Raw genomic sequence first — 25,193 nt, 5'->3', positions numbered from 1 at the left:
AAATGTCTTTATTAATCTTAATTTTTTAAAAATATAAAAACATTCGAATATGGAAACATATACAAATTTGAAAATATATAAAAAAATTATTATTTATTTTTATTTATATATCTAAAGTATAGGGTTTCTGATTCTTTAAAAAAAAATATTTTGTCATTTTCTTTTTTATAAGCTTTTTGTGATAAAAGCTTAAAAAGTGTACTTGAAAAAATTGTACTATTTTAACAAAGTGGTCTTGGTTTAGTGGTAAAGGGTTCACAGCTGTGACTATCGTCATGGATTCGATTTGCCTTGGTTCGCCTTAAGTGGTAAGAAAACGCAGATCATGCGGATCTCGTAGTGATTAGTCTTTGGGTTTAGAAAGCTTTTGGGATACACTATGGTTATAAAAAAATTGTACTATTTTAATTTACTTGATCTATAGTTGTTTTCTAATCATTTTAATGATGTTATTTATTTTTTTATTATTTTCATTTGTATTGTATATGTATTAATTTTAACAACCTAATTAATAAAATTTAGTTGATAAAATAACTGAAAACAGTAACCGTGCGGAATTTGAAAACCGCTGTATTATCGGTGCTTGAACAAATAAGTACGGTCCATGACTAATTATTAGTGTGTCATGTTTTGAAGAAGTTTTAAGGAAGACATCCGTAATCAACCAAAGCTTCAGGGGTCAAAAACATTTCTGAAGTTGTAATGCCACATACGAGAGTGAAAAAATAAAACGCTAGAAGGAGGGGTCGAACCTCCGACCTTGTGGTTAACAGCCACACGCTCTAACCAACTGAGCTATTCCAGCTTTGATGACTTTGTGCATACAAAATCAAAATGTTTGTTTTGTCTGTTTTTCTTTATTTGATGCTTACATTTTTGCTTTCTTTTATGGGCGTATGCGTAAACATACTTACCATGAATCATGCGGACGTGACGGCCGTCTAATTTGACTGTATCTATATGACCTTCGTTAGTAGGTAAGAGAAGTCCATATGTATGCGCTGGAGTCTCAAATTTCTGTTTGTTCCGTCTTGATTTGGATCTCATATCTTGAGATTGACCCAATATATGTTTAGGTAGGTGTGAAACTTTAATTTACTGAAGTCCAAGTAAGTATTTGTATTAACTTTGCCAATGATGGATTAATTTCTATTTTTTTTTTAAATACGTAATATTGTAATATGTATCATCATGCTTTGTATTGAATCGGGTAATTCTTTTATTACCATTGAAGTTTCGAACCTTAAGTTCATAATATTCTATAAACTTGAAATCAGTTCTTAGAAATTATGGTTAATGAGTAATGTTTCGTATCAACTGTGTGTTTGAACCCGTGACTCATTTGAAGTAATTCCTTACACGTTGAAAGTGAACTCCAATGAAGAAAAAAATTCAGGTAATGAAATGTTAAGATTTAATTGAGGATGGCTAGTTTAGATTTTGGATGGCAAGGACCAATGAGAATCATTATAACTCGGTTTCCGTGTTCATAAAGAAACAAAACATCGATTCAAATTAGTCTCATATCTCGTTTTGGAATATAATCACAAGTTTTCTTTGGTTACGGGATTGTTAGGACTTAGGACAACTGCTCGATTGAACAAGATATGGCCTTTTCATCTCTTAAAATCTTGTAAGCAATATTTCTTTCTTCTAAGATTTTTTTAATGACAAAAAAGGTTTTTTTTATGATACGTACGTTTACAGACAGTCAGTTGATTGACATAATTTGGCGGAGAGAACGAGCGCAAGATTTAGTCATCAAATAATTGAGAGAAAGCAGAGAGAGAAAGCAGATCTGGTTTTGGGTCCGGCGTACGGCCGGCGCGTGAGCGTTCGTGCCGTCGCCGGAGCCCATTTTCTTTAGGTTAAAATCGTTTCCCGACTTCTTTTTCACCTCCTCTTCCTATTCGTTTTGTCGGAGCTCTGTCCAGTTCCAAACCGGAGTGGTCAACTCGGGGAGTGAACAGATCCACGCGGTGGCGCGGTGGCTGGAGTAACGACGCGACTGGGTGAAGGGTGAGGTGGGGTGATGTCGGTTTGTCAGATTAGGGTTTCCCGGGAGGTGGAGGCTCCTTCAGATCCATCGCCGCCGGTCTAGTTTCCGGGAGGCGGAGGCTTCGTTAGCTCCGCTTTCGCCGGCTTCGGTTTCCGGGGGGTGAAGGCGGTCTTTGCCTTGCGCCGCCGGCTTTTAGTCCCCTAGGTTTGTTAGGGTTTTGTTTTTATCTTTGGTTTTTGCGGTTTCAGTTTGGTCTAGTTGGAAGAGTTCGCGTCGGAAGCCGTTCGAAGCTCTCCGTTGTTGAAGGTGTGGTTCTGCCGGCGAAGCTTTCTTCCCAGTTCCGCTGACGAAAGGAGGCGGATGAGATCTCGGGTTACCGATTGATCTATCCACTATTGGGAACTCGCGGTTGGAAGTGTTTGCGGCGATGAGGCTTGGAAGCCAGTGAGTGACGGTTCTTCCGGTGGATCGTCGGTTTGATCACCGGGGATGGCTGGAAACGGGGGCGCGCCGTGAGCGAACGGAGGCACCGTTTTTAGTTTTCTCTAGGGTTTCGTTTGGTGGGCCTTGGGCCTTTTTGTTGTAATTCTGGGCTTGGCCCTTTTAGTAATAATATCAACTCTTGACGGAAAAAAAAAAAAAAAACGAGCGCAAGATTTACATGTTAACTGTACATGGTTACTTTGATAGAAAAACTCGCTATTTATTATACACATATCCACTGTGCATTTTGACCCATATAAGCTCTCCTTTTCAAAAATAGCGTCACTGCCTCCAAGTTTAACAATAAACTAGATTTCAACCCGCGCAACCGCGCGGATGTTTGTTTTTAGTTTATTTTAGATCATTAGTAGTATATATTTTTTAAAAGTTAATCATATATCTAAATGTTTATATAACTATTTTAGATACAATATTTTAATAATTTTATAGTTTATATGTTGCAGTTAATCAATTGTTTAAAACCGTCGTATATATTTGTTGCTTCTTATTATATATTTATCTTATTGTATTTGCATTTAATTTTTAAACAAATTACTATATGCATGAAACAACATATTTGAATTTTTTTTTGTATTTTAATTTATGCTAAATTCTGGTTACTAGTCTGCCTTTCAAAGCTAGATTTCCTTTTAGCAATATATTTTACTTTTATTAATTTTAGATAATATTATTGTATATATTATTGTATAGAAAAATCTTAATTTTATACATGTATTATATAGTTTGCTAGTGTTAAGTCGTTATGTCATCGTAGTATATTTTTAACATGAATATTCTATAATTATGAAAATTAAAATTTATAAATTAATCATTTTAATATTATATATCATTTTTAGTTTAATATAATAATTTTATCTTAACATGATTGATTATATTAGATTTAATGAAATACATATTAATTTTTATACATGTATTATATAGTTTGCTAATGTTAATCCTTCTTACCAATATATTATATTTTAAAAAATAAATATTTATGATTACAAAAATAAATTATATATAAATTTATTAATTAATATAATTTTACTATCTTTAGCTCAATATAATATTTTTTTAATACGATTGATTATGATTATATAATTGATAAAAAATATAATATTTTTTTATTTTTCATTTTATAAGTGATAACTGAATATATTATTGTATAACAATATTTCAAAACTAATTACAAAATTAGTGAAAATATTTACATCTTATTTTTGAAAATTAAGATCATGTTTCAATCTTTTCAAACATAATTGTTAGATTTTTAAAGATATATATTTTTATATTTGAAATGAAAATATATCAAAATATATTATGATTAAAGTAGTTCAAATATTTTATGTGTTATTATATTAGTTTTATTAAAATACATGTAATAAAATTTCTGAAGGATGGTCTAAATTAAAAAATTACACATGAAAGAAATCATGATTTCTATTTTAATAGAATATATTAAATATTTATTCCATTTGACTACTAAAATCTAGCCATAGATGAGTTTAAAGTTCTCAAGGTTGATCATAATTTTTTTTTTTCGAAACTTTCGAAGTTGATCATAATTATAAAGCAATGGACCGATAAATTTAAATTAAATTATCCTAAGCCCATTATACAATGATCGTAAGCCCAAGTCATCGTGTGTGATTCATTAATGATGGCAAAATATGTTTGTTAAGTGAACCTATATTATAGGCGTTAGTTATAGACGTAAGTCAAAAATATTAATATGAAATAAATGATACATAATTTTCTAAGGGTTCGTTTTAAAAAAAAATCACACATGAATCAAGGTTGTGACTTCTATTTTAATATATAAGAAGTGTATTTAAAAGTATAGTGTTTAAAAATGTAAATTTGTATTGACCTATCACCCAAGTAGTTGGGCAAAGTTGGAGACAAGCGGCAGAAAACCAGGCACTATTTACCAACTCGATTAGTATAATTAAGATTGCTTATTCTTATATAAATTTTGAGTCGTTAACTTATGCAAATCATACCTAGTTATTTTTCCATAACTAGTTATTACATATGGCGGCATTTTAAGAAAACCTATTTATAAATTCCAAAAATAAAATTCTTGTAAAATTTAGGTGCAAATACATATAAAACCCCACGTTCAGATTTCCACAAAGTACATGCTTTTTCACTGCAGAAACATAGTTCCTATTACAAAATATTTATTAACTTACCGTTTCAACTTTTCGTAGAAAATTAGTTTGAGTATTAAACCATCATAACCCGGTTTACTACTTAACAGTTACTTAAAATATTAATAAATAATTCGTGTGTTGAGGAAATTAATTTGTGTGTTGGTTGCATAAGATATTCGCAGTTGAGACGGTCAAGAGGTAGGTTTATTTATTTAATTACTGAATAAGACAAAAGGTATGGCTCACTTTACCTAAACCAACTATCATTTTAATACGTTTATTTAGTTAATATTAGACTCTTTATTATCAACAGTTCTATAGTTTTTGTGGGCGAGTGGACCTTCCAACATCCGTCTCTTAGGATTCGCAATTATTTTGTTTTGTCTCACATTGTGCTATGTGTTTAAATCTAATGGAAAGAAGCAAAACCGAATAGATCTCAATATTTAAGTGAACTACAAGCCAGACATGAGCATTCCTTGATTTTATCAATATATATCCATGCAACTTTAACTTAAATTATTGAAAACAAAAACTTACTTATAAATATTATAAACTGAGAGAAAATTTTGTTGTAAACCGAGAAGAAGATTAATTAGATGTTAATATGTACTACTAAGGAAACATTGAGAAGTAGTATATGAAACTTATTGTTTGATGTTTCTTTTCCAACAATATGAATTATGTGCGCTTGATTTTTGGTGGTGACATACTTACAACATAGTACTACCTAGCATTAGATTGTATGTCATAACAGTTAAGACATAGATAGTTTGTCTATAATTAAAGAAATTTTTTGCACATTATATTGAGAAAGGAAAACATTAACTATTTTCCCTTTACTAGGGTATGGATTCATAGTAATATTTAAAAACAAGATCCATGCCTTGATATAATATAGGCAACTAGTGAGGTTATCGATACCTCAAGCTTTGCAACTCGGTGATACTTTGCTGTCTACAAGACTTTATTCTCCATTGATCAAACCAAGTTCAATTTTAACTCTTCGCATAAAGTTTTTTGGACGTATTTAGCTTTCAATTTGTTAATTCATAAGTTCATCAATAATTTTTATTTTAACTTATTTGATTTGGACTTGGAGCTCCCCGCAAACTGTCCACCCCCAAACAAGTTTTGTCCGTATCATCAGACAATTACTTCCAATTATAATGCTTTTTGCCAATAATTGAACACATATATATGTTTTGAGTTTTCTGTTTCACTCTCGATTCTCGACCATGGGTTGAGAGTGGTGTTTTCGTATCTCGGTTTGGTACATACTAGTATAGTATGTCTAGTATCCAACATGTTAGAAGTCTTTTAAGTTTCTTGTCCTTATTTCGACAACATAATATGTAAATAAATATACAATATCCATTCCAAAGTTTTATATAAAAAATATTTATCATTTATCTTAAATTTCGTCGATCATTTTCATCATATAATGATTTGAAAACGAATTTTAAAAATTAATAAAAAGCAATATGCACTGGCCAAAAAAAAAAAGCACTCTCCACTTCAGTAATTCTTGAAAATCAGATAGCATTGCACAATAGTGTTACCTTTTGTCATTCGGTCGTAATACATGCAAAAATATTGGATAGTAATTTTTGGAATGGAATAATGCAGAATTCTCTATTCCATCAAATCTACAAAAATATCATTTGTGCTCATTTCATCATTTCCACACAAAAAGAAACAAAATGCAAAGAAAATTATTTCACTTCAGTTTTGATCGTGAATGGATGAAATAGATGTATTCCATTTTCCTCCTTGTTCAATTCCTTTCTATCCCCCGCTAATTCCATTATATATTTACCATTTTACAGCCATTAGTTCACCTCTGTTGATGTTTATTTAATAAAAAATACAAAATACAAAAAAGAGAGATAAAATTGTTAGTAGTTAGCTAGCTTCTCTTCCTTGGAGACGATAATGTAAAAAAGATGTTAGGTCCATTGACTTAATTAATAAAATCACGTGGGTCATTTATTACACGATCATTTTTTATCCAGGCGGCCGCGGCGTTATCATATCCGACGTTCTTCCGACAAGAGTGAAACCATGATGTCGGAGAAAGCCCTTATGATGAACTTGTGCATGTCGGTTGGATTCAACGCTAGATAACTGAGAAGCAGCTCGTTCAAGTAATCATAACCCTCGTCGGGATGGCTAAGATCTCCGGCTTCGATGGCGGCATCAATCATCTCCTGCATTGACCGTCGGAAGTCAGTTAACGGATCCGGTGAGTAAACGTGTTGCTTCACGGCGGAACCTCCGCTTAGAAGCCTCGTGGTGTTCATGCTAGTGTCGTACTTCGTCTTCTTTGGTGTCTTGATCGTGGCACTGTCGCTATTATCAGAGAGTTCTCTTGACCGTGTTTCTGGTGAGTCGGTGATTGCATTTGATCGGCCAGGGGAAGAGAAGAAGAAGCGACGGGAAGCGAAAGCGGCGGATAATTCAGGAGAAATGTCTTGGCTCTCGGATTCGTATGATGACGTGGCAGAAGAGGAGAAGGTGGTGGCGGTGGATGAGGAAGGTAAGTCAACGACACGGTGGTGGTAGTTGTTGTGGTCGTTGTGGTAGAGTAGGTTGAAGTTGTTGATGAGAACGATAGAGGGACGGCTGGGATCGTCGTCCTCAGCAGCGGCGGCGGCCGATGGAGGAAGGCACGGCGAAGAGTAGCATTTGGTGAGATTTGACGGGAAGCAAAGATGGAGGCTCTTCCACATGATCTTTGGCATTTTTTGAGAGAGTATAAATTTTCTAGAGCAATTGGATGTTGGCTTATTTTGTTGCATATATATATATCCACAGTGTCTCATTATGATAGTAAGGGTAGTTATGTAATCCACAAATCTCATTTATTAATTAGTGGAATTAATAAAAAAATCCCTCTTTTTATTTATTAATGGAGTTACTATTGATTCTCTCATTTTCAAGATGGTAATGCAGCTACCAAGACTCTGAATGTTGACCATGTTCTCCAATCACCACCACATGCACTTGTGTTACGAGTTGCAACTGTACTTGTTATGTTATTAGCTACAGTTATTAAGATCCTTAGTTTACATCTGTATTGATGAAAAGCTAACCAAGTAGATTCAAAAAAGCAAATTGGTAACGTATATACACAAAAATGGTATGTACGTTCGAGTGAATGTGAAGGTCAGATATTACTTCTTTCTCTTTCTTTCGGTTTTATACTTTCCAGTTTTGTTTCTATTTACTTTTCTTTCTGGACTCTGACATACAAAGCTGCATTTTAACATGGGGATGTATTTCTTTATCGTGAATTATTTATTTATTTATTTTGGTTTATTCATATTGTGAAAAACATATGATATAGAGTTCTGAAATTTGCAAAACATGAAGAATGATCGTCCATGTAAATTACAGGGAAAAAAAAACTCACGGTGAGGAAAATTCACCCACCACCTAAATAGGTCCACTCATCATGATGTAAATTCCAAAAGATGTTAGTTCAAGTACGAGTACCCCTCTTGTGTGGTCCGGTCGATAAGGCCAAGTCGAGTTAACACTGGTCCAACCAATCAGATAACTGGGGTCAATTTTTTTTTCCTGGAAAAACATCCAAAATATGTTTAGCCTACATATATGTGATTATCAGCTAAGCATCTGCCCATTTTTAATTAAAGATCACTAGATCAAGTAACAATGGCTAAAACTACTTTACAAGTGAGGATCATATTCATGTTTCAAAATTTCGGATAATTAAAGATAATTTTAGTGATCTATAGATTTTTAGGTTCTCTAAATGGATAATTAGAATATACGTATATACATTTGCACTTATACGTTTATCCATTGACACATATATTACAGAAAGACTCAAACAAATCATTCCTTTTTTTCTTTTTTTTTGAACAAGGAACAAATCATTCTTATAAGAAAATCAGAATGGTTACATGTTTAAATCGAATGACTTGACAAGCTGAGCCGAAACACACATCCTAGCTATAAATATCTTGGGGAAGATTGGACCGGTGGTACCACTTTGTGTAGTTATCCTGCACCAGAAAAGATTCGAACTCATCTTTCCATCGGATAAAATTCAGTTTATGTGGGGCGCAAAATATAGCTATCATACTTGTTGTCACATAAGCTACTCGAGATCCGTTCAAATACCAACCACAAAACCGACTTGAGCAATGGATTTATGAAAAGATTGGTAATCTTATGGTAAGTTGTAGAATTTTTGTGATGCCTTAAGACACCTTCATGTCCATGTCATGTTGGTTTATCGACAACAACTTTGACCCACATTGATGTGCTTAGTAGACTGGAATTTTGAGACAAGTTTTCTATATTTTTAGGGTTTTTTTTGGGTAATCGGTTTGCTAAAACGTATATAAATTGCAAATGACCGATTCGGTTCAGACCAGCTCGGTAATTATAGGACCAAGACACTGATTCCATGGGGATCTGAGGCAAGGTCGATCAACCTACACTTGTTAGACATGACATACTTAACAAGTTTGGTTTTGCCTTAACCGGGTTGTGTTTTGCTAAACCCTGGTTTTCTTGGATTCAGCACCAACAAAAAAAAAACTATCCCGAGTTATGAATGTATGGTTGTTCTTAGTTAAGTCTCCGTCTCTCTCCGTTGTTGTTGTATGGACATGGGAACTAGTAGACAAGAAAAGCTCATTAATGCGATACATCCAACATTCAAAGCACATGAAGGGAAAGTTGTCAGAAGTAAACATCAAGCCTAGACAGCATAGAGACTCAAGATTGTTCCAAAACACTCCAGCTAAGAAACGGGAACAGCAACGTTTTCTTTACATATGCAGCTTTAATTATCCTGTTTTGAACAAGCTGATTATTTTTTATTTTCATTAACTACTCATACCACAAAGTCCTGATTCAAGACTCAGATCGACTTGCTACCTCTAATCCGTTTCCTACAAAAAAAATTGAGAGTAGAATAATCTGTAAGCTGAAACATACAAGAATAAACAACCCAACAAAGTTGCAATTCTTGTATATTAATGGATTCAATGCCATTGCTCTGAATATTAAAAAGAGGAAACAAATTGTTTGGGAGTAATAGTAATTAGTATTTAAACATGGGTTTATAATGCAAAAAAGAGAAATTAAATTACCATCAGGATCAAAGAAGAAAACTTGCTTGACTTTTCCATCAGGAAGAGACTTCTGGAAAGTTTCTATCCCTTTCTCCTAACACCATTCAACAACAGAGAGAGAATATCAATGAAAATCTCAACTAAAATCAAAACTGAAACCATTACAGAACACACTAGATGAAGGTCAAAAGACTATAACAGAGTAAAGATTTAACTATTTCAGCGCCAGTCAAAAAATTCAATACCAAACCATATGATAATGAACAGTGAAAGATGTCGTGTAAAGAAACAAGACCTTGAGAGAGCGAAGGAAGGAGTCGAAGTTGGAGACGGAGAAGCAGATGTGGTGGCCCATAGGGAGATGGCTAGGATCTCGAACGGCAGAGGTGGCGCTGTAAGGACCTTCAGGGAGGTTGGTTGAAGTGTTTCTCTGGATGATGTGCATCGCAAAAGCACCTGGTAAGTTTAGCCATATCACCTTGAGGTCTCCAAAATCAGGGCTCTCTATCTCCTCAAACCCAAATACCTACAAAACGATGATGTACATATGATCAAAGGATTGAAATCTTACGCTAATTAGCAAATCCTATAAGATTAAAAAACTAAGAAGAAGAGAAGGTTGATTAGGTGGTTTGGCTTACCTCTTTGTAGAACAGGGCGAGGCGTGTGACGTCGGATGATTCTCTCGCGATATGGCCTAGAGTCGCCATGTATCTTTGGTTCTATGAACAGAGAGAGCTAAAGCTAAAGCACACAACACAAACTTATTGGCTAATCCACCCCCGTCATCATTTTTATTGGTTACGTGGCATCGAACCGACATAACACATCTTCATTCAACACACCACCGTTGAACCGGTCGGTTTAAGATGCATTTAGAGTTTTGTATTTTTGAAAATAATAATGTCAAAAAGTCATAGTTTTTAGATTTTCTTTCCTATATTTTTTTTTTCTAAAAATCTTTAGTATATAAAATCTAACCAATACTAATTGGAATCTTAATAGTATATACCGGTTAGACACCCGGTCCGATTCCAAACCAATTAATCGTACTCCACCACTTCTCTCATATGTTCAATCGCACTCGCATCTCTCAGATCAGAGACGTCCAATTCAACTCTTCAGTGAGCCAATTCCAGCGAAACTTCTCCGCTGCGTCCGCCGAGCCCATCGATCGGCTGAAGATTCGACATGGAAGGGAACTCTGGCGGAGGAGCGGCAACGGTAGGAGGAGGAGGGGGAGGGAGCGATGTGGAGTTGGTGAGCAAGACGTTGCAGGTGGAGCACAAGCTGTTCTATTTCGATCTCAAGGAGAATCCTCGCGGGAGGTACCTCAAGATATCTGAGAAGACGTCGGCGACAAGGTCAACCATCATCGTTCCTTCCTCCGGCATCTCCTGGTTCCTCGATCTCTTCAATTACTACGTCAATTCCGAGGAGCACGAGCTTTTCAGCAAAGAGTTGCAGCTTGATTCCAAGGTTTCGTTAACTCTCCATCTCTTTTTTTTTAGCACTCTCGGGCGTTGACTTTTTTTGAGTTCTGTGTGGTTTTAGGTGTTTTACTTCGACATCGGTGATAACAGAAGGGGGAGGTTCTTGAAGGTATCGATTTGTCTTTTTTCCGACAGGAATCTAAGCTCATCTTTGTCAGATTGGATTGTTGTCTGAACTTAAAATTTTTAGGAATGTTTTTTTTTATATAGTTTGAGATTTTTGATAGGAAGGTATTCGTTTTCTCGTTTTCCGACAGCAATTCTTTAAACTCATGTTTGTCTGATTGGATTGTTGTCTGAATTTTGAAGTTTAGGAATGTTCTTTTTTGATAGCTTCAGATTTTTGATAGGAAGGTATCGGTTTCTCGTTTTCGGACAGCAAGTCTTTAAGCTCATGTTTGTCTGATTGGATTGTTGTCTGAATTTTGAAGTTTTATGAATGTTCTTTTTTGATAGCTTCAGACTTTTGATAGGAAGGTATGGGTTTCTTGTTTTCGGACAGCAAGTCTTTAAGCTCATGTTTGTAAGATTGGCTTGCTGTCTGAATTTTGAAGTTTTAGGAATGTTCTTTTCATATTGGTTATCAGATTTGATAGATTGAGGTTTCTAATGGGTTTGATCTGGTTTAGGTGTCAGAAGCATCTGTTAGTAGGAACCGAAGCACCATTATTGTTCCCGCTGGAAGCTCCCCTGATGAAGGGTGGGCAGCTTTCAGGAACATATTGGCTGAGATCCATGAAGCATCTGGGCTTTTCGCTATGCCAAATCAGGTTAGGATACTCTCTAAAACATGTTTAACTTATAATCTCTCTGTTTCTCTCGGGTCTCATTCTCATTTTCTTTTGAAAACAGAAACCTTCTGATGCACAGGAACATCTGGTTGGACTTTCTGATGATGTTGGAGCTGGATTTATACCTGGCCATGGTAACCAACCGGCATCTTCTTCTTCAGAGCTTACTGTGGAACGAGCTACTGACTTGCCTGGCCAGGATGAAGCCGGATTGACGGGTATTTCTAAAGTAATCAGAGCTGACCAGAAACGATTCTTCTTTGATCTTGGGAACAACAACAGGGGCCATTTCCTCAGGATCTCCGAGGTAATCTTATTGGAAGAAACTATCTTTTTTTTTTTGCTGTTGTTTAGACTCTTGAGAGCTTTGTTTTTAATGCATGAAAATATAGGTGGCGGGTTCTGACAGGTCATCGATCATTCTACCGTTATCGGGTTTAAGGCAGTTTCATGAAGTGATTGGTCACTTTGTGGAGATCACCAAAGATAAGATTGATGGGATGACAGGTGCAAATGTCAGGACTATTGATCCGCCTCATAGATGAGCACTTGATTCTTTTAGGGGATGGGGGAATTAAATGGAATCCATTCCAAATTTTTCAATCCTCTTGAATCTCAGCGACTTGTCAAGTAGCTGTCTGATCGTCTAGTGTGCAATAGTTTCAAGTAATTTATCGCCCCGTTCACATCATCTAAAAATAATTCAGCAGGATCATCATTTGGCTTTAGTAACAGCTTAAAAAAAAGGTTGGAGTCTGCAACTGGAAATAAGCTGAAGTCATCTATCTCCCTCCCTCCCTCCTTCCGCACTCTTTTCAATTGGTTTTGTTATGTTTTTAACTTTCTGTTTGTTCTCTCAGTTTGGGCCATTGGTTGTATATCTGTTGACAGCTTTTCATTTCAGTTGTAAAAGAACATTGGGTTTGGGCTAATGCCAGTGTGTAATAATAATCAATAAATAATTGATGTCCCATATGGGTTGAGAAAGTCTGATTGTCTGAATATGAGAATTTGTAGAGTGAACAAACAGCTTCAATAAATAATTGATGTCCCATATGGGTTGAGAAAGTCTGATTGTCTGAATATGAGAATTTGTAGAGTGAACAAACAGCTTCAGACAAGAAGAGCGAGGGAGAGTTTGAGTTTAAAATGTCAAAAGCAAAGACAAATGTTGTCCACATAACGAATAGAAAAGGAACGTATAGGAATAAAATTGCAGGAATGAAAAGAAATGTTTGTTCTTTATCAAATTTAACAAGAAATGCTTTTGTTCTATAATTCTCTACAAAAATGAGAATAGAAAGAAACAAAAAGGAAAAATTATTCCTTGTGAAAGGTGATTTTTTTTGGGAATGATAAGGAATTCAGTGTTCCTCTCTGTTTCTTGGTCACCATTAAAAGCCAAAGACAAATAAAGTCAGGTGGTAGAAACTCTTTCGTCTGATAGGTTAATATTAATACAATTTAATATTAATTATAAAGATTAATATTCTAACATATATAATCAATAAAACTATTTAATGTAGTACAATAAAATCTTTAAACATGAATCTAATCAAATAGGCAAAATGATGATGTTGATATAATCACTTATTTAATAATTTTCATTATTTATAGTAATAAAAAATTAATAAAAAGTTACTATAAAAAAATTAAAGTCGGTGATTTTTATATTCTATCCTCTTCAATAAACCCTAACCTGTACAATAGCCGCCTTCTCTAGAAACATCTTTTCAACCTCTATTGATTTCAAGGTTCGTAACAGCCGAATTATCATCCTCATTTCATCCTCTGTCTCTATATATATCTGATCTGTTTCATGTTTTTCTTGTAATAATCGACTGCAGATATAATGAAACCGAATCAGATCTCGCTCTAAGATCCGTTCCCATTCACAATCATCATGTCGCTGTTTCTAAAAGACGACTCGATTCAAATCCGCGAGGTATGGCACGACAACCTCGAATCAGAAATGGCTCTGATCCGCGACATCGTCGACGACTTCCCTTTCGTCGCGATGGACACCGAGTTCCCCGGGATCGTCTGCAGACCTGTCGGAACTTTCAAAACCAACACCGAGTACCACTACGAGACCCTGAGAACGAACGTCAACTTGCTCAAGATGATCCAGCTCGGCCTCACGTTCTCCGACGAGAGAGGAAACCTCCCGACCTGCGGTCCCGACGACAGCAAGTACTGCATCTGGCAGTTCAACTTCCGCGAGTTCGACCTCTCCTCCGACATCTTCGCCCACGACTCCATCGAGCTTCTCCGCCAGTCCGGGATCGATTTCGATAAGAACAAACGAAACGGCGTCGATTCGAGGCGATTCGCGGAGCTTCTGATGTCTTCGGGGATTGTGTTGAATGAGAATGTTCACTGGGTTACGTTTCACAGCGGGTACGACTTCGGTTACTTGTTGAAGCTGTTGACGTGTCGGGATCTGCCGGAGACTCAAGTGGGATTCTTTGAGATGATTAGAGTTTATTTCCCGAGGGTTTACGACATTAAGCACTTGATGAAGTTCTGTAATAGTCTCCACGGTGGTCTGAACAAGTTGGCGGAGCTGCTTGAGGTTGAGCGAGTTGGGATTTGTCACCAGGCGGGGTCCGATAGTTTGTTGACTTCGTGTACATTCAGGAAGCTGCAGGAGAATTTCTTCATTGGCTCCATGGAGAAGTACTCTGGTGTTTTGTATGGGTTAGGTGTTGAAAATGGTCAGAGTGTTCACTGAAATAAAAGAAAATAATTCTTGGAATTTGTTAAAATGAAAGGTTTTGTTTAGATTCATTTTGATGGGTTTATGTTCTTTTCACGTCACAGATTAGGTTTTTAGAAGTAGCTAGATGATATTCCAGCACTGTTATTATAACAGTTTATGTTCTTTGTTTGATGGTTTCGTTTATTACTTATCACACAAATTAAGGTTGTTCAATGGAGAAATCTATCGGCAAGAACTGTAATCCAAATTGTTTACATTATTATATGATTGATTGATTGTTGATCTACTACATAAACACATTCTCGTAGGAATGGAGGACATTCTGGTGGTGACAATATATTCTTAGATAAGAATTCTGCACATCTAGTACATTCTCTTTTGGTAAATAGGAAACTAGCATTACAAGGCACTTGTTTCCAGCTTCCAGTTGTGTCCAGACAATGTCAAAGACGGGGATCTTGTCTCGTTTCTACTGGGTGATTGTGTTAGTTGTTACCTGATTGTCGTTTACATGATCATTAAGAAAAATATAAATTACACAATCTATTTTCAATAATAAAAATGGAAAATACTAAAAAGAATGATAATACTCGAAAGCTGGTCTCCTATTTGCCTTTCCAACTAATCTTATTTATTTATTTATATATATCAATGTATTTTTAAATTATATAGTTATAAATTTACTATTTAATTTTAAATGTATAAATGAATTTTATTTAATATTTTTTATAAATGTTCTTTACAAGAGAATTTTCATATTTTAAATAATAAATAATTTTTAAAAAGATCTATTGCAAAATTAAATTCGCTAATAATGCATACAATTAAAAAGGTGTTTTGAACTAGAGTCTATATTTTGATTCCGAAAGGTTAGAATCTAATAATACATTATCTAAGTATAAATTATATATATGAATATTATTTGATTTTATTAAAAAATAATAAAATATAAGCTGATAGCCCCCACTTATATGTCAACTAGGTGTGTGCAGTAAAAAATTTTAAATACTTTTTAACAGATAAATATAAGTTATATTTTAAAATAAAATTTTATTAATATTGTAAATTTTCTTTTTCGTATGAATATTTTAATATAAATTTGATTTAACTAAACATAAAAATTATATTTAAGAATATGCATGTATATATCTGAAATTATAATCTTAAATATATTTTTCTATCTATTTATTTTAATTAAATATATTAAATAAACTTGTAAAAGTTGCATAATTACCAAAAATTAAAATTAAACAATATTTATAAAATTTCTAGATATATAAGAAAATAATGATTTTACGATTAAATTTTTATAATTTTCTTAAAAAATGTATACATTTTTAAAAATTTTAGTTAAAAATTGTATAATTTAAAAATATATATTAAATTATATTTCGAAATTTATAATGCCATATTTGAATATATTTATTTTAATGATGATTTATGAGTTATTTCTATATTTTAAAAAAATTCTAAAAATATAAATTGACATTAAATATAATATATGAGTTATTATCATATTTTAAAAAGTTTATCAAAAATATAAATTAACATTAAATACAATTGTTCATGTCATATTAAGCCATAAGATATGTCATCAATTTCAGTAGCCATGTCATATTTGTTTTATGAAATTGATGGTAGAAAGAACATGTGGCAAAATCACTTCGTAGTCCAGCGGATGTGGAAGCAATAATCAAACATATATTCTAGGGATGTTAATAATGGGTTTTTACCCATAGGGTACCCGAAGCCCGGTTGATATTTGAAACCCAAAACCCGGTTTTTTAGATTTTAAAACTCGCGGGTTTTTGTTGGGCGGGTCTTGTTTTGTTTATTACCCTATCGGGTTTACACTGTCGGGCTTCGGGTACCCAATGGGTTTAAAAAAAAAAAAATTAACAGAAACAACGTCGTTTTACATCATATTTTACCCTAATTTTTGTTTCTCCCGTGGCCACAGCCACAAAACATTGATCTAGAAATTAGACATGCTTTCTTGGGACGATTCATTCTAGATTGGGTTCATTGGTAAGATTTCGAAATGGGGTTTTCTGTTTTGATTCTGATAACTTTAGAATCTGGTTGACTAACCATTGATTCTATCCTAATTGGTTTAGGCCCCAACGAAAGGAGTCAAAGCGGTTACCAGAAGAAGGTCCGTACGTGATTAGTGATTACCTTCCTCCTTCTCTCCATTGTGTCTCAGTGAGACAGTCTCACGCTTCTTATTCTTTAGTCCTCTCTACGGCTCGTAATCATATCTCCGGTTAGTTCTTTAGATTTTTCTTTGGTGACTTGTGGTGACTGAAATTGTTGTCTTTGTGTGTGTGTTTAGGGTTTACACGTAGTAGAAGCTTTAATTTCATGGTTACCAAGTTTCTTACCTGTCATGAAAAGTCTACATGTGGCGATTGATATTGTTGTCTTTGTGTGTGCTATGGTTTACATAATTACATGTAGTAGAAGCTTTAGTTTCATGATTACTAGGTTCCGTTCTTCTTCACTGTTTGTGTGTTTAAAAAATGAAATATTATTATCACTGCACATTTAAAATCATTTCTAGTTTAAATAAAATCATTTCTCTCTCACCAGATTAAATAATAGCTTAAATTTTGTGATTGTTTAATGTTTTTTCAGGATGGATTCACAAACACTTGACACACTTGCTGTTGATCTTCTGGAAATTGCTGTTGGTCTTCTGGAAAATATCCGAGAGAGTGTTAAGTTTGTCAAAGCATCTGGGTCAAGGATAGAAGCATTCGCAGCATGTGTTCAGAGTGCAGGGATTAGGAGTGGAGCTGGATTGTCTCTAGATGTACCAACTAGATGGAATTCAACTTATGATATGCTTGCTAGAGCTCTGAAGTTTCGTGACGCATTCACTAGTTTGAAAGAGTGTGACAAGAGCTACAATTACAGCGCTATGGCGATTTAGCTTATTGGAATGATCAAGGACAGCGCTATGGCGATTTAGCTTCAATTACACGGTTTACTTATCTATCTTTTACCGACATAGAGGTTTTAGGTTATTGGAATGATCAAGGACAGCGCTATGGCGATTTAGCTTCACTTGCATGTGATTTGCTCAGCATTCCAATCACAACTGTGGCATCGGAATCAGCATTTAGCGTTGGAGGACGGGTGATTAGTCCTTACAGAAACCGTCTTCTTCCAAAAAATGTTCAAGCACTGCTTTGCACTCGAAACTGGTTAAGAGGTTTTGCTGAATTTGAAGGTAGATTATTAGTTTTGATATTTGGTTTCTGATTTCATATATGAACTTTTATGTAACTACAAATTTTATATGAAATGTCTTGGGTGATTATGAGTCTGTTTCTTTGAGTTGATATTATGTTTCTGAGTCTGTTTCTTTGAGTTGATACTATGTTTCTGAGTCTGTTTCTTTAAGATGATACTATGTTTCTGAATCTGTTTCTTTAAGTTGATAATATATCTTAATACTCTGTTTTAATGATATGTCTGGTTCAATTTTATACTCTCGTGAAAAGAGAATGTTTTTTAAAGTGATTTTGCACTTTTATACTTGTGTAGATACAATCCCAAACAGACACAATGAGAGACAAGAAACTCTAACTATTGTTTGAATTGGTTACAACTTTAAACTGATTTCAGTTGAATGCATCATTATGATTGAAAATTAATCAAATTGTATTCAAAACATGATTAAAAATTAAATATTCAATACATTTAAATTTAGTTTAAAACTATAAAACTTTAACTAAAAGCCCACAAAACTTTAAATAAAATAGAGATAGGGTTTTTCACGGGTTGCCCACGGATAACCCTAAAGGTTTCGGGTTTTTCGCGGATTACCCTAATGATACCGGGCTTTTTTCAGGTTTTTTAGTTTAGGGTATTTATTGGGCGGGTTTAATTCGGGTTCGGGCCGGGCCGGGTAATTTTGCCCATTACAACATCCCTAATTGGCCCGTAAACCACAAGATCAGATTAACAAAGGACAACAAGGCAGACAGATTCCAATTACAATGTGCCAAAGTACGTACCTAAGTCCAATATAAAAAATGTGAAGCAATTTGTAGCTATAGTCAGGAAGTAGATTAGAGGATCACCAAATAACATGGCGTGACTGGTAGATGAGAGTTTGAAGAACATAATTTAGAACAATCATTGCTCCATAACGACTGAAACAAGATGATGGATGGTATGTTTCTAGAAAAGATGAACATCATGGTAGACAACTGAGAATATTCATTCGGATAACTGAAAACGTTATCACAAACACACAAAAACAGAGTAAAGATAAGTGCTCTAATTAAGACAACATGATCCTCAAGATGAGAAATGAAGAGCCAGCCAGCTTTCGGTTAAACAATCCTAAAACAATTACATAAGCTCCACGTCCTCTACATGCTTCACTAAGATGCGAACACCGTAACACCTATCATACGCTTCCATTCCTTGGATTTCAACTCTTGTTAAATTGTAATAGTAAACATGGAAAGGGTGAAATGGATGGAAGGGAGACATAACAAATTCATTTGTAGCCGTCACTCCAACAAAATGTATGATCTTCTCTCCAACTACATCATTCCACCTACGAGGTAATTTGTAAATATGGTTGAACCATTCATGTTTTCCGAGAGGTGTGGAGAAAAATAGCACTGCCTTGTCATCATCTTTGCGGCAAGCGAAATATAGCAGAGGCCGAGCTAAAGATTTGGTGAAGAACAACTCCGTGAAATCGGGACGGCGGAGTACGGAGGCCCACCGCTTCGAGACACACATGGCATAATCGGAACGGCGGAGTACGGATGTACTCTTTGCGTCGTTTGGTTTGATCGAAACAATACACATGGCATAATGTTAGTTTGCGTGTCGTTTGTCCAGTAAAAACGGCGCATCGTTCTTGACTTATCAAAATGTGAGCGATTCTTTAAAGTTTTGTTATTTTTTTCACCAATTCGAGAGAAACTGAAATTGTTGGATATAAATTTAAAAATTACAAAGAAACATGAGAGTTTGAATTATCTTGCAATCTCTGAAAAATTCTCACACGGAATTGTCATTGAATTAGTGTCTCGAACGAATGAAATTGTGTTTAAAATCTAAAATAATAATTTTCAAAATATTTTATTTTATAAAATGTACTACTCTTTAAAAGTAATTTAGTTTTTTTTGTTCTTTAATAAAACATTTTGGTTTTTTTCTTCCTTATGTGCTATTTTGGTCATACAAATTTGTTTAATGAGTTTTGGGAGATTTGTCCAACAATTTTCTTAAAATTCATTTTAAGTGGATCATAATGGTTTAAATCAGTTAAAATCAATTTAAACTAATCTAATTCAACCTAAATTAATACAAATGATTAAATCAATTAACAATATTAATATAAATTTATAATTTTTCTGATTTCATTTTATATATTTTTTATAGTTAAAAAATAATATATATATGATATAAATATATAATACATGATTAAAAAGTAATAAAAATAATAATAATAATAATTTATTAATGCATAATCTTTGTCTATTAACAAGTACATGATTCATATTTTCTAAATGATAGAATAAAATTACTTTTCATTAAAATGATTATTTTGATTATCATTTTATTAAATAACTCGAAACAGATAATATATATGATTTAACTATGAAACACACATTTATATTAAATTAAAAATGTTAAAGAATCTCAAAGTTCTGCAACTATGAAATTAAATAAATCCAAATTTAACATTAAATTCTAACAAATGAAATAGTCCTGATGGATTGTGTTACATTGTTTCTCCAATGGCAGATTCTATATGTCTAAGTAGAAACCGTTGCAGCTTCTTTCTTAAATCTTCGACTTTCTCACTGACTTCACCTCTGTTTGAGATCAGATCATCAAGCCAACAGTTTACTGCTTTAAGGTGGCCTACCAGTGACTCTTTCCCATTCGCTTCTTCCTTCTTCACTAAGAACGACCCTTTCTTTAGAGAGTTCTCCAAATACTTCAAGAACCATTGGCTTGAAACTCGAAGTAGCTCGTCAGCTAAACTCAACGACTCTTTTAACCTGTTTTTACCTTCTAAGTTGCTTCTTTCAGAAGAAACAGAACGATGTTTCGTTGAAGTAAGTTTAACACCCTTGTAAGATTGGTTTCTTGAACTTGTAGTCTCCTTGGGATTTAGTTTCTCAGAGGAGTTATGAATAACAATGTAGTGATGTTGGTCTCTGGGAGAAGCAGCTTCATCTTGCTTTCCAGGCTCTTTGAATAAATTGAACTGGGAAAAACCGGTCACTACCGCGTCTTGAACCCAAGCTGCTGCATTCTTCATAGCTGCTGATCTACAAGAACCGTTGTTTCTGTTCTGAGTAAGCAACAGATGGATTGCTTTGCATGTGTTCAGTGTACTGTGGTAGATGTCCAAGAACCGTCGCACAACTTGTCCCGCTGATAAATGTTTAGAAGAGTCACATAGTTCAGCGAAGGACCTGGAGAGGAAAAGCTAGATTAGTATGAAACTAAAAGAAGCCTGTTAGTGTAGAAAAAAACATACTGTAAACTGAGCAGAACAGACTCCATGGTAGATGCTTCCTCTAGTGCTTTTACTGCGGCCTTTACTGCTACTTGTCTATGTGTTGAAACTTCCTAAAATAAGAGAATGAAGAAACACATGACTACTGATTCTCAGAGTCGCTAATAAGTTTGATTAACAAACCGTACCTTTCCAAGAACTTGAATGGTTTTGGGGAGTCCGGTCCATGAGATTCTCTGGTCAGACCAAGTCCTGTGACTTGAAGGCAGCTTATAATACGCAACTGTAGGAGTCACTGCCTTTGACAACGGCTTGATACCATCTTTTGGAGACTTGACTATGGATATAGGTGATGCAGGCTTAACCACATTTCTATTTCTTAAGGTAGGGGTTTCACAGTTAAGGTGCTTTGATGGAGACTCATTCTTTGGCAGATTCTTATCACTCAAGACCTGCAAAAAAATCATCAGAATCTAAGTAAGAAAGATTGTAAATAGTGAAGACAATATCTAAAATAAGTAACGTTTAAGGTCTGTCAATTCTAGGGTTGTTGGTTTCACTCATATGTATCAATCTCTCAGACCATAGTAGTAACTTAAAGAACAAGAAACCAAGAAAGATTGTGAACTTTGAAGACAATATTAAGTTGCTGCATATCTAAAAGAAGATATCTCAGAACTAAGGTGTTTGGTTTCACTCACATGTATCAAATCTCAGACCATTGATAGTAACTTAATGAACAAGAAACAGATGAAGAAGATGAAAAATGTTACCAATTTGGGTTTGAGACGTGGGGAAGAAGAAAGAAGCAATGCTGCGTCACGGCGGCGAGTCACCGGAGGACTAGTATGATCCCAACAGCTCCGTCTCGCGGAGTCCAAGCTCAACCTCCTCGTGTCACCACCAAGATTCCTCTTCTTCTTGGTCGTATCAACCGAGACCGGAGTAAAATCAAGAAGCAGGTCGCTAGAGACGAGATCGCTAGGGTTTCCAACGCACGTCCGCCGCTTCGGGACCGGCTTGAGCCCACGGACGACGGGAACAGGACATCCTTTCTCCACGTGTAAACCGCCGCGAATGTACACAAACTGCCCTAGCTGTATCTCGTCGGAGCGTATCAGATCGGCGTCGTCGGCGGCGGAAACGGCGACGTAAGCGGCGTGGAGAGAGTCAGAGACTTTGACGAAGAATCTTTCGCTACGCCATTGGTTGTCGGAGAGACAGGGGACGATCTCGATCACCTGGAGGAGCGGGAAACGGTGCGAAGACAACAACGGCGGAGAAGAAGAAGAAGAAATGACTTTTCCGGCGGCGAGTTCGAGGAGGTTGGAGAGAACTCCGGGAGTGAGGGAGGCCATTGTGTGTCGACGGGGAAAGGTAGCATCTTTTGGGAGAAGGAAGAAGAGAGTGGGGAATCTCAAGAGAGATGTCTCGGGGAGTGTGGAGAGTTTGTCGGTTACTATGGCGGGAAACAGACAGTTTTGTCAGAATGCTAAAAAGACTCTCTGTCTTGGAGATTTGGAAGGTTGCAGGAAGCTTTTGTTGGTAGCAGGTGTAAAGCACGAGGACTTATTTGATTAATAATAAATAATAATTGTTTTTATTTTGTTTCTTTTGAAAAATCCTAACTGCACACTGTGGATTTGGATGGAATTAGTTTTGCAGTAGTGATAGAACTGGGAAGTGGGAACTATTATTTGCAGTAGTGAAGGGTATCTGGCCCCCATTCATTCGGTTATACAGCAAACCATAGTGGTAGACTGTTTTGTAAATATGTTTTGGGTTAAGTACACTAGATAATAATCCGCGTGAGTTTTTATAATAATGTTTATTTATTAAATAGTTTTGATATTTTGCAATATTACAATTTTTATCGATTATAAAATGACGTATATAAATGTTGGTCTCTTAAATCTATCATTGTTGTTGAAGAATTAATGTATTACATATTATTTCAATTATTTTTAAGATTTCATATGCACAAAAAGAAATTAACTATTGTGGGTGATTCAAATCACCAAAACCAAATAGGCAACATCGATTGAATAATAACGAAAGGGGATTCGGTTTTCTACTCTCGTTTTGTTTACTATTGACTTCCCATAAGTGATTTCAGTTTTTACCTTTATAAAATTGTGCATTCGTTCTCGTCTTTGTTGCATTGATATGAGTCTAGTTTCTTTTTTTAACTTGGTCTATGAATTCGGTGAATTACATAAGTGTCAATTTAAAAGATGGACATCTGTAAAAATTAGTTCCACTCCAAATACATATAAGAATCAAAATTTTGAAGAAAATCACCGGCAAACTATATTAACAGGTTAGTGTTTATATCTAATATATCAAGCTATCATAGAATATAAGTGCAGACGCGAAATATAAATGTATGTCTAGTATATATTCACCAGTTTGGTCTAAAAATCATCTAATTCTAGAACAACAAAACAAATGACTTATTTTAATATATCAAGCTTTTGAGGTCTAGTTACTTAAGAGTATAGAGACAAAAAAAAATACTTTACCATTCTAGTATATGTAAATTATGTATAAACTAAGAACTTTTTGATTTATTAAATGATAAACCATAAAACTTATAATAAATAGTTCAAAACTCTCATTCTTACAATTATAATAGTTAGATAGGATATTAGGGAGAAACAATATTAGACGAATGATCAAATCTCTCATTCTTCGAAAAAACTCAAAAGGAGGTGATTAAAATCTTGTCATGATATTTCATTAAAAACTTTTTAGGAATAAAAATCAAGACTAAATTATATATATATATATAGTGCTTCCAAAATTAAAAATCAGTTTGATTTGAAAAAGTGTGTTTCTCGGATTTTCAAGATGAAATAAGATATCAGAAACCACCAATTTAAAAGATAAATTTGTATACATAAAAGTATATACATTAGAGTAATCACATAAATTAAAACCAATATCTTTTGTTAATTTACAATCACGTTTTTGGTAAATAAATCAAAACAATCATTTTATTTACTTTATATGATATAAATTAAAATTTATTGATATTGACATAGATATATAGTATATTTTAATATAAATATTTATTATTGACACTTCCTACTCATATTATTTTTTAACATTTGTATATTTGCTGTAACAAAAATTTAAACCATTAATCACAAAAAATTTAATGTGAGATTTTTCAATACAAATTTCAAAATTAAAATATTAAGATCTCAATTATTTTTCACTGGAAATTTTAAAATCAACATATTTATATATTTGTATATGGTACATAATTTATTTCAAATGATATTAATAAATAAATAAATAAATATATATATATATATATATGAATATCTATTAATGAAACTTAATATTCATATGATTTATTAGAGTTGGGCATTTTATCCGATATCTGAACCCGTATCTAAATCTGATCCGAAAATCCGAACCGAAGTAGCTAAATACAAAACGGTTATTGAATTCAAAGAGATTGGATATCCAAACCCAAACGGGTAATATCCGAACCCGGATGGGTAATATCCAAACCCGAATGATATCCGAAGATAACCAAAAATAAGTATACTTAACCCTGTATTTCTAGTTTACTCCTCTCATTTTATTCAAAATTATTTATATTAATAATGCACATTGCTCAAAATTAGATAATATACATATAATTATGGACAAAATCATTTGCTACTCACTTAAAATACATATCAAGCTCTTGTTTCTTTCATTAACAAAAGTTGCATCTAAAATTACAAAGCAACAACTAAATTAGTGGTTTTCTATTTTTAAAGTTTTATCTCCAAACCTATTAAAAGTTTAATCTTTTGAAAATTAGAAAACCAGTTAAGTTAAGAATATATTTTAAATACAAAAAATTAAATAATGAATAAATTATTTAATTTTTCTTCAAAATTAATTTAGATATCCGAACCCGGCCCAAAATATCCG

General features: G+C 34.1%; 5 protein-coding genes, 1 long non-coding RNA gene and 1 other non-coding gene across 10 annotated transcripts; 3 read left to right on the top strand and 4 right to left on the bottom strand.

The window, feature by feature from the left end:
- Nucleotides 1-731: 731 nt before the first annotated feature.
- TRNAN-GUU lies at nucleotides 732-805 on the bottom strand. Its single transcript has one exon. It is a non-coding gene; the product is annotated as a tRNA-Asn (tRNA).
- Nucleotides 806-6,254: 5,449 nt separating this feature from the next.
- LOC103867666 (transcription repressor OFP16) lies at nucleotides 6,255-7,752 on the bottom strand. Its single transcript, XM_033291808.1, has 2 exons — nucleotides 6,587-7,752; nucleotides 6,255-6,542 (listed from the first exon to the last, which is right to left on the bottom strand). Exon 1 carries the CDS (start codon nucleotides 7,500-7,502, stop codon nucleotides 6,669-6,671), a length of 834 nt encoding a protein of 277 aa, XP_033147699.1. The 5' UTR covers nucleotides 7,503-7,752; the 3' UTR covers nucleotides 6,255-6,542; nucleotides 6,587-6,668.
- Nucleotides 7,753-7,965: 213 nt separating this feature from the next.
- On the bottom strand, nucleotides 7,966-10,645 carry LOC103867665 (lactoylglutathione lyase). Of its 4 annotated transcripts, XM_033291844.1 has the most exons (6): nucleotides 10,391-10,645; nucleotides 10,045-10,275; nucleotides 9,768-9,843; nucleotides 9,553-9,566; nucleotides 8,568-8,669; nucleotides 7,966-8,220 (listed from the first exon to the last, which is right to left on the bottom strand). In XM_033291844.1, exons 1-5 carry the CDS (start codon nucleotides 10,457-10,459, stop codon nucleotides 8,613-8,615), a joined length of 447 nt encoding a protein of 148 aa, XP_033147735.1. In that variant the 5' UTR covers nucleotides 10,460-10,645; the 3' UTR covers nucleotides 7,966-8,220; nucleotides 8,568-8,612. The 4 variants fall into 4 exon arrangements, with proteins under 4 accessions (XP_033147735.1, XP_018514513.2, XP_009144012.2 ...); XM_018658997.2 differs by lacking the exon at nucleotides 7,966-8,220 and having other exon boundaries at nucleotides 8,515-8,669; XM_009145764.3 differs by lacking the exons at nucleotides 7,966-8,220; nucleotides 8,568-8,669 and adding an exon at nucleotides 9,290-9,466.
- Nucleotides 10,646-10,818: 173 nt separating this feature from the next.
- LOC103867664 (transcription factor Pur-alpha 1) lies at nucleotides 10,819-13,020 on the top strand. Its single transcript, XM_009145762.3, has 5 exons — nucleotides 10,819-11,228; nucleotides 11,304-11,351; nucleotides 11,872-12,012; nucleotides 12,095-12,340; nucleotides 12,426-13,020. The coding sequence occupies exons 1-5, from the start codon at nucleotides 10,941-10,943 to the stop codon at nucleotides 12,576-12,578; spliced, it is 876 nt and encodes a 291-aa protein (XP_009144010.1). The 5' UTR covers nucleotides 10,819-10,940; the 3' UTR covers nucleotides 12,579-13,020.
- Nucleotides 13,021-13,679: 659 nt separating this feature from the next.
- On the top strand, nucleotides 13,680-15,022 carry LOC103867670 (probable CCR4-associated factor 1 homolog 7). The gene is made up of 2 exons (XM_009145767.3): nucleotides 13,680-13,787; nucleotides 13,881-15,022. Exon 2 carries the CDS (start codon nucleotides 13,937-13,939, stop codon nucleotides 14,765-14,767), a length of 831 nt encoding a protein of 276 aa, XP_009144015.1. The 5' UTR covers nucleotides 13,680-13,787; nucleotides 13,881-13,936; the 3' UTR covers nucleotides 14,768-15,022.
- Nucleotides 15,023-16,114: 1,092 nt separating this feature from the next.
- Nucleotides 16,115-18,228, top strand: LOC117134099. Its single transcript, XR_004458250.1, has 2 exons — nucleotides 16,115-17,021; nucleotides 17,393-18,228. It is a non-coding gene; the product is annotated as an uncharacterized LOC117134099 (long non-coding RNA).
- Nucleotides 18,229-18,943: 715 nt separating this feature from the next.
- Nucleotides 18,944-24,366, bottom strand: LOC103867672. Its single transcript, XM_009145771.3, has 4 exons — nucleotides 22,034-24,366; nucleotides 21,449-21,712; nucleotides 21,282-21,373; nucleotides 18,944-21,216 (listed from the first exon to the last, which is right to left on the bottom strand). The coding sequence occupies exons 1-4, from the start codon at nucleotides 22,616-22,618 to the stop codon at nucleotides 20,514-20,516; spliced, it is 1,644 nt and encodes a 547-aa protein (XP_009144019.1). The 5' UTR covers nucleotides 22,619-24,366; the 3' UTR covers nucleotides 18,944-20,513.
- Between the last annotated feature and the right edge of the window lie 827 nt (nucleotides 24,367-25,193).

This window comes from Brassica rapa, chromosome A05 (genome assembly GCF_000309985.2).
Source record: "Brassica rapa cultivar Chiifu-401-42 chromosome A05, CAAS_Brap_v3.01, whole genome shotgun sequence".
Lineage (NCBI taxonomy): Eukaryota > Viridiplantae > Streptophyta > Magnoliopsida > Brassicales > Brassicaceae > Brassica > Brassica rapa.
The sequence above is the reverse complement of the archived record's forward strand: the minus strand, read 5'-3'. Positions and strand labels throughout refer to the sequence as shown.

What these genes read in the sequence shown, in the direction of transcription:
- LOC103867672 (XM_009145771.3), bottom strand. Translation starts at nt 22,618, where the DNA reads ATGGCCTCCCTCACTCCCGGAGTTCTCTCCAACCTCCTCGAACTCGCC. An exon ending in CACGTCTCAAACCCAAATTG is followed by an intron (nt 21,713 to 22,033) that starts GTAACATTTTTC and finishes ATTTTTTTGCAG; the next exon opens with GTCTTGAGTGATAAGAATCT. An exon ending in CCATTCAAGTTCTTGGAAAG is followed by an intron (nt 21,374 to 21,448) that starts GTACGGTTTGTT and finishes CTCTTATTTTAG; the next exon opens with GAAGTTTCAACACATAGACA.
- LOC103867666 (XM_033291808.1), bottom strand. Translation starts at nt 7,502, where the DNA reads ATGAGATTTGTGGATTACATAACTACCCTTACTATCATAATGAGACAC.
- LOC103867670 (XM_009145767.3), top strand. Translation starts at nt 13,937, where the DNA reads ATGTCGCTGTTTCTAAAAGACGACTCGATTCAAATCCGCGAGGTATGG.
- LOC103867665 (XM_033291844.1), bottom strand. Translation starts at nt 10,459, where the DNA reads ATGGCGACTCTAGGCCATATCGCGAGAGAATCATCCGACGTCACACGC. An exon ending in TCGCCCTGTTCTACAAAGAG is followed by an intron (nt 10,276 to 10,390) that starts GTAAGCCAAACC and finishes ATCGTTTTGTAG; the next exon opens with GTATTTGGGTTTGAGGAGAT. An exon ending in CCTTCCTTCGCTCTCTCAAG is followed by an intron (nt 9,844 to 10,044) that starts GTCTTGTTTCTT and finishes GAATGGTGTTAG; the next exon opens with GAGAAAGGGATAGAAACTTT.
- LOC103867664 (XM_009145762.3), top strand. Translation starts at nt 10,941, where the DNA reads ATGGAAGGGAACTCTGGCGGAGGAGCGGCAACGGTAGGAGGAGGAGGG. An exon ending in AGTTGCAGCTTGATTCCAAG is followed by an intron (nt 11,229 to 11,303) that starts GTTTCGTTAACT and finishes GTGTGGTTTTAG; the next exon opens with GTGTTTTACTTCGACATCGG. An exon ending in ATTTCCTCAGGATCTCCGAG is followed by an intron (nt 12,341 to 12,425) that starts GTAATCTTATTG and finishes ATGAAAATATAG; the next exon opens with GTGGCGGGTTCTGACAGGTC.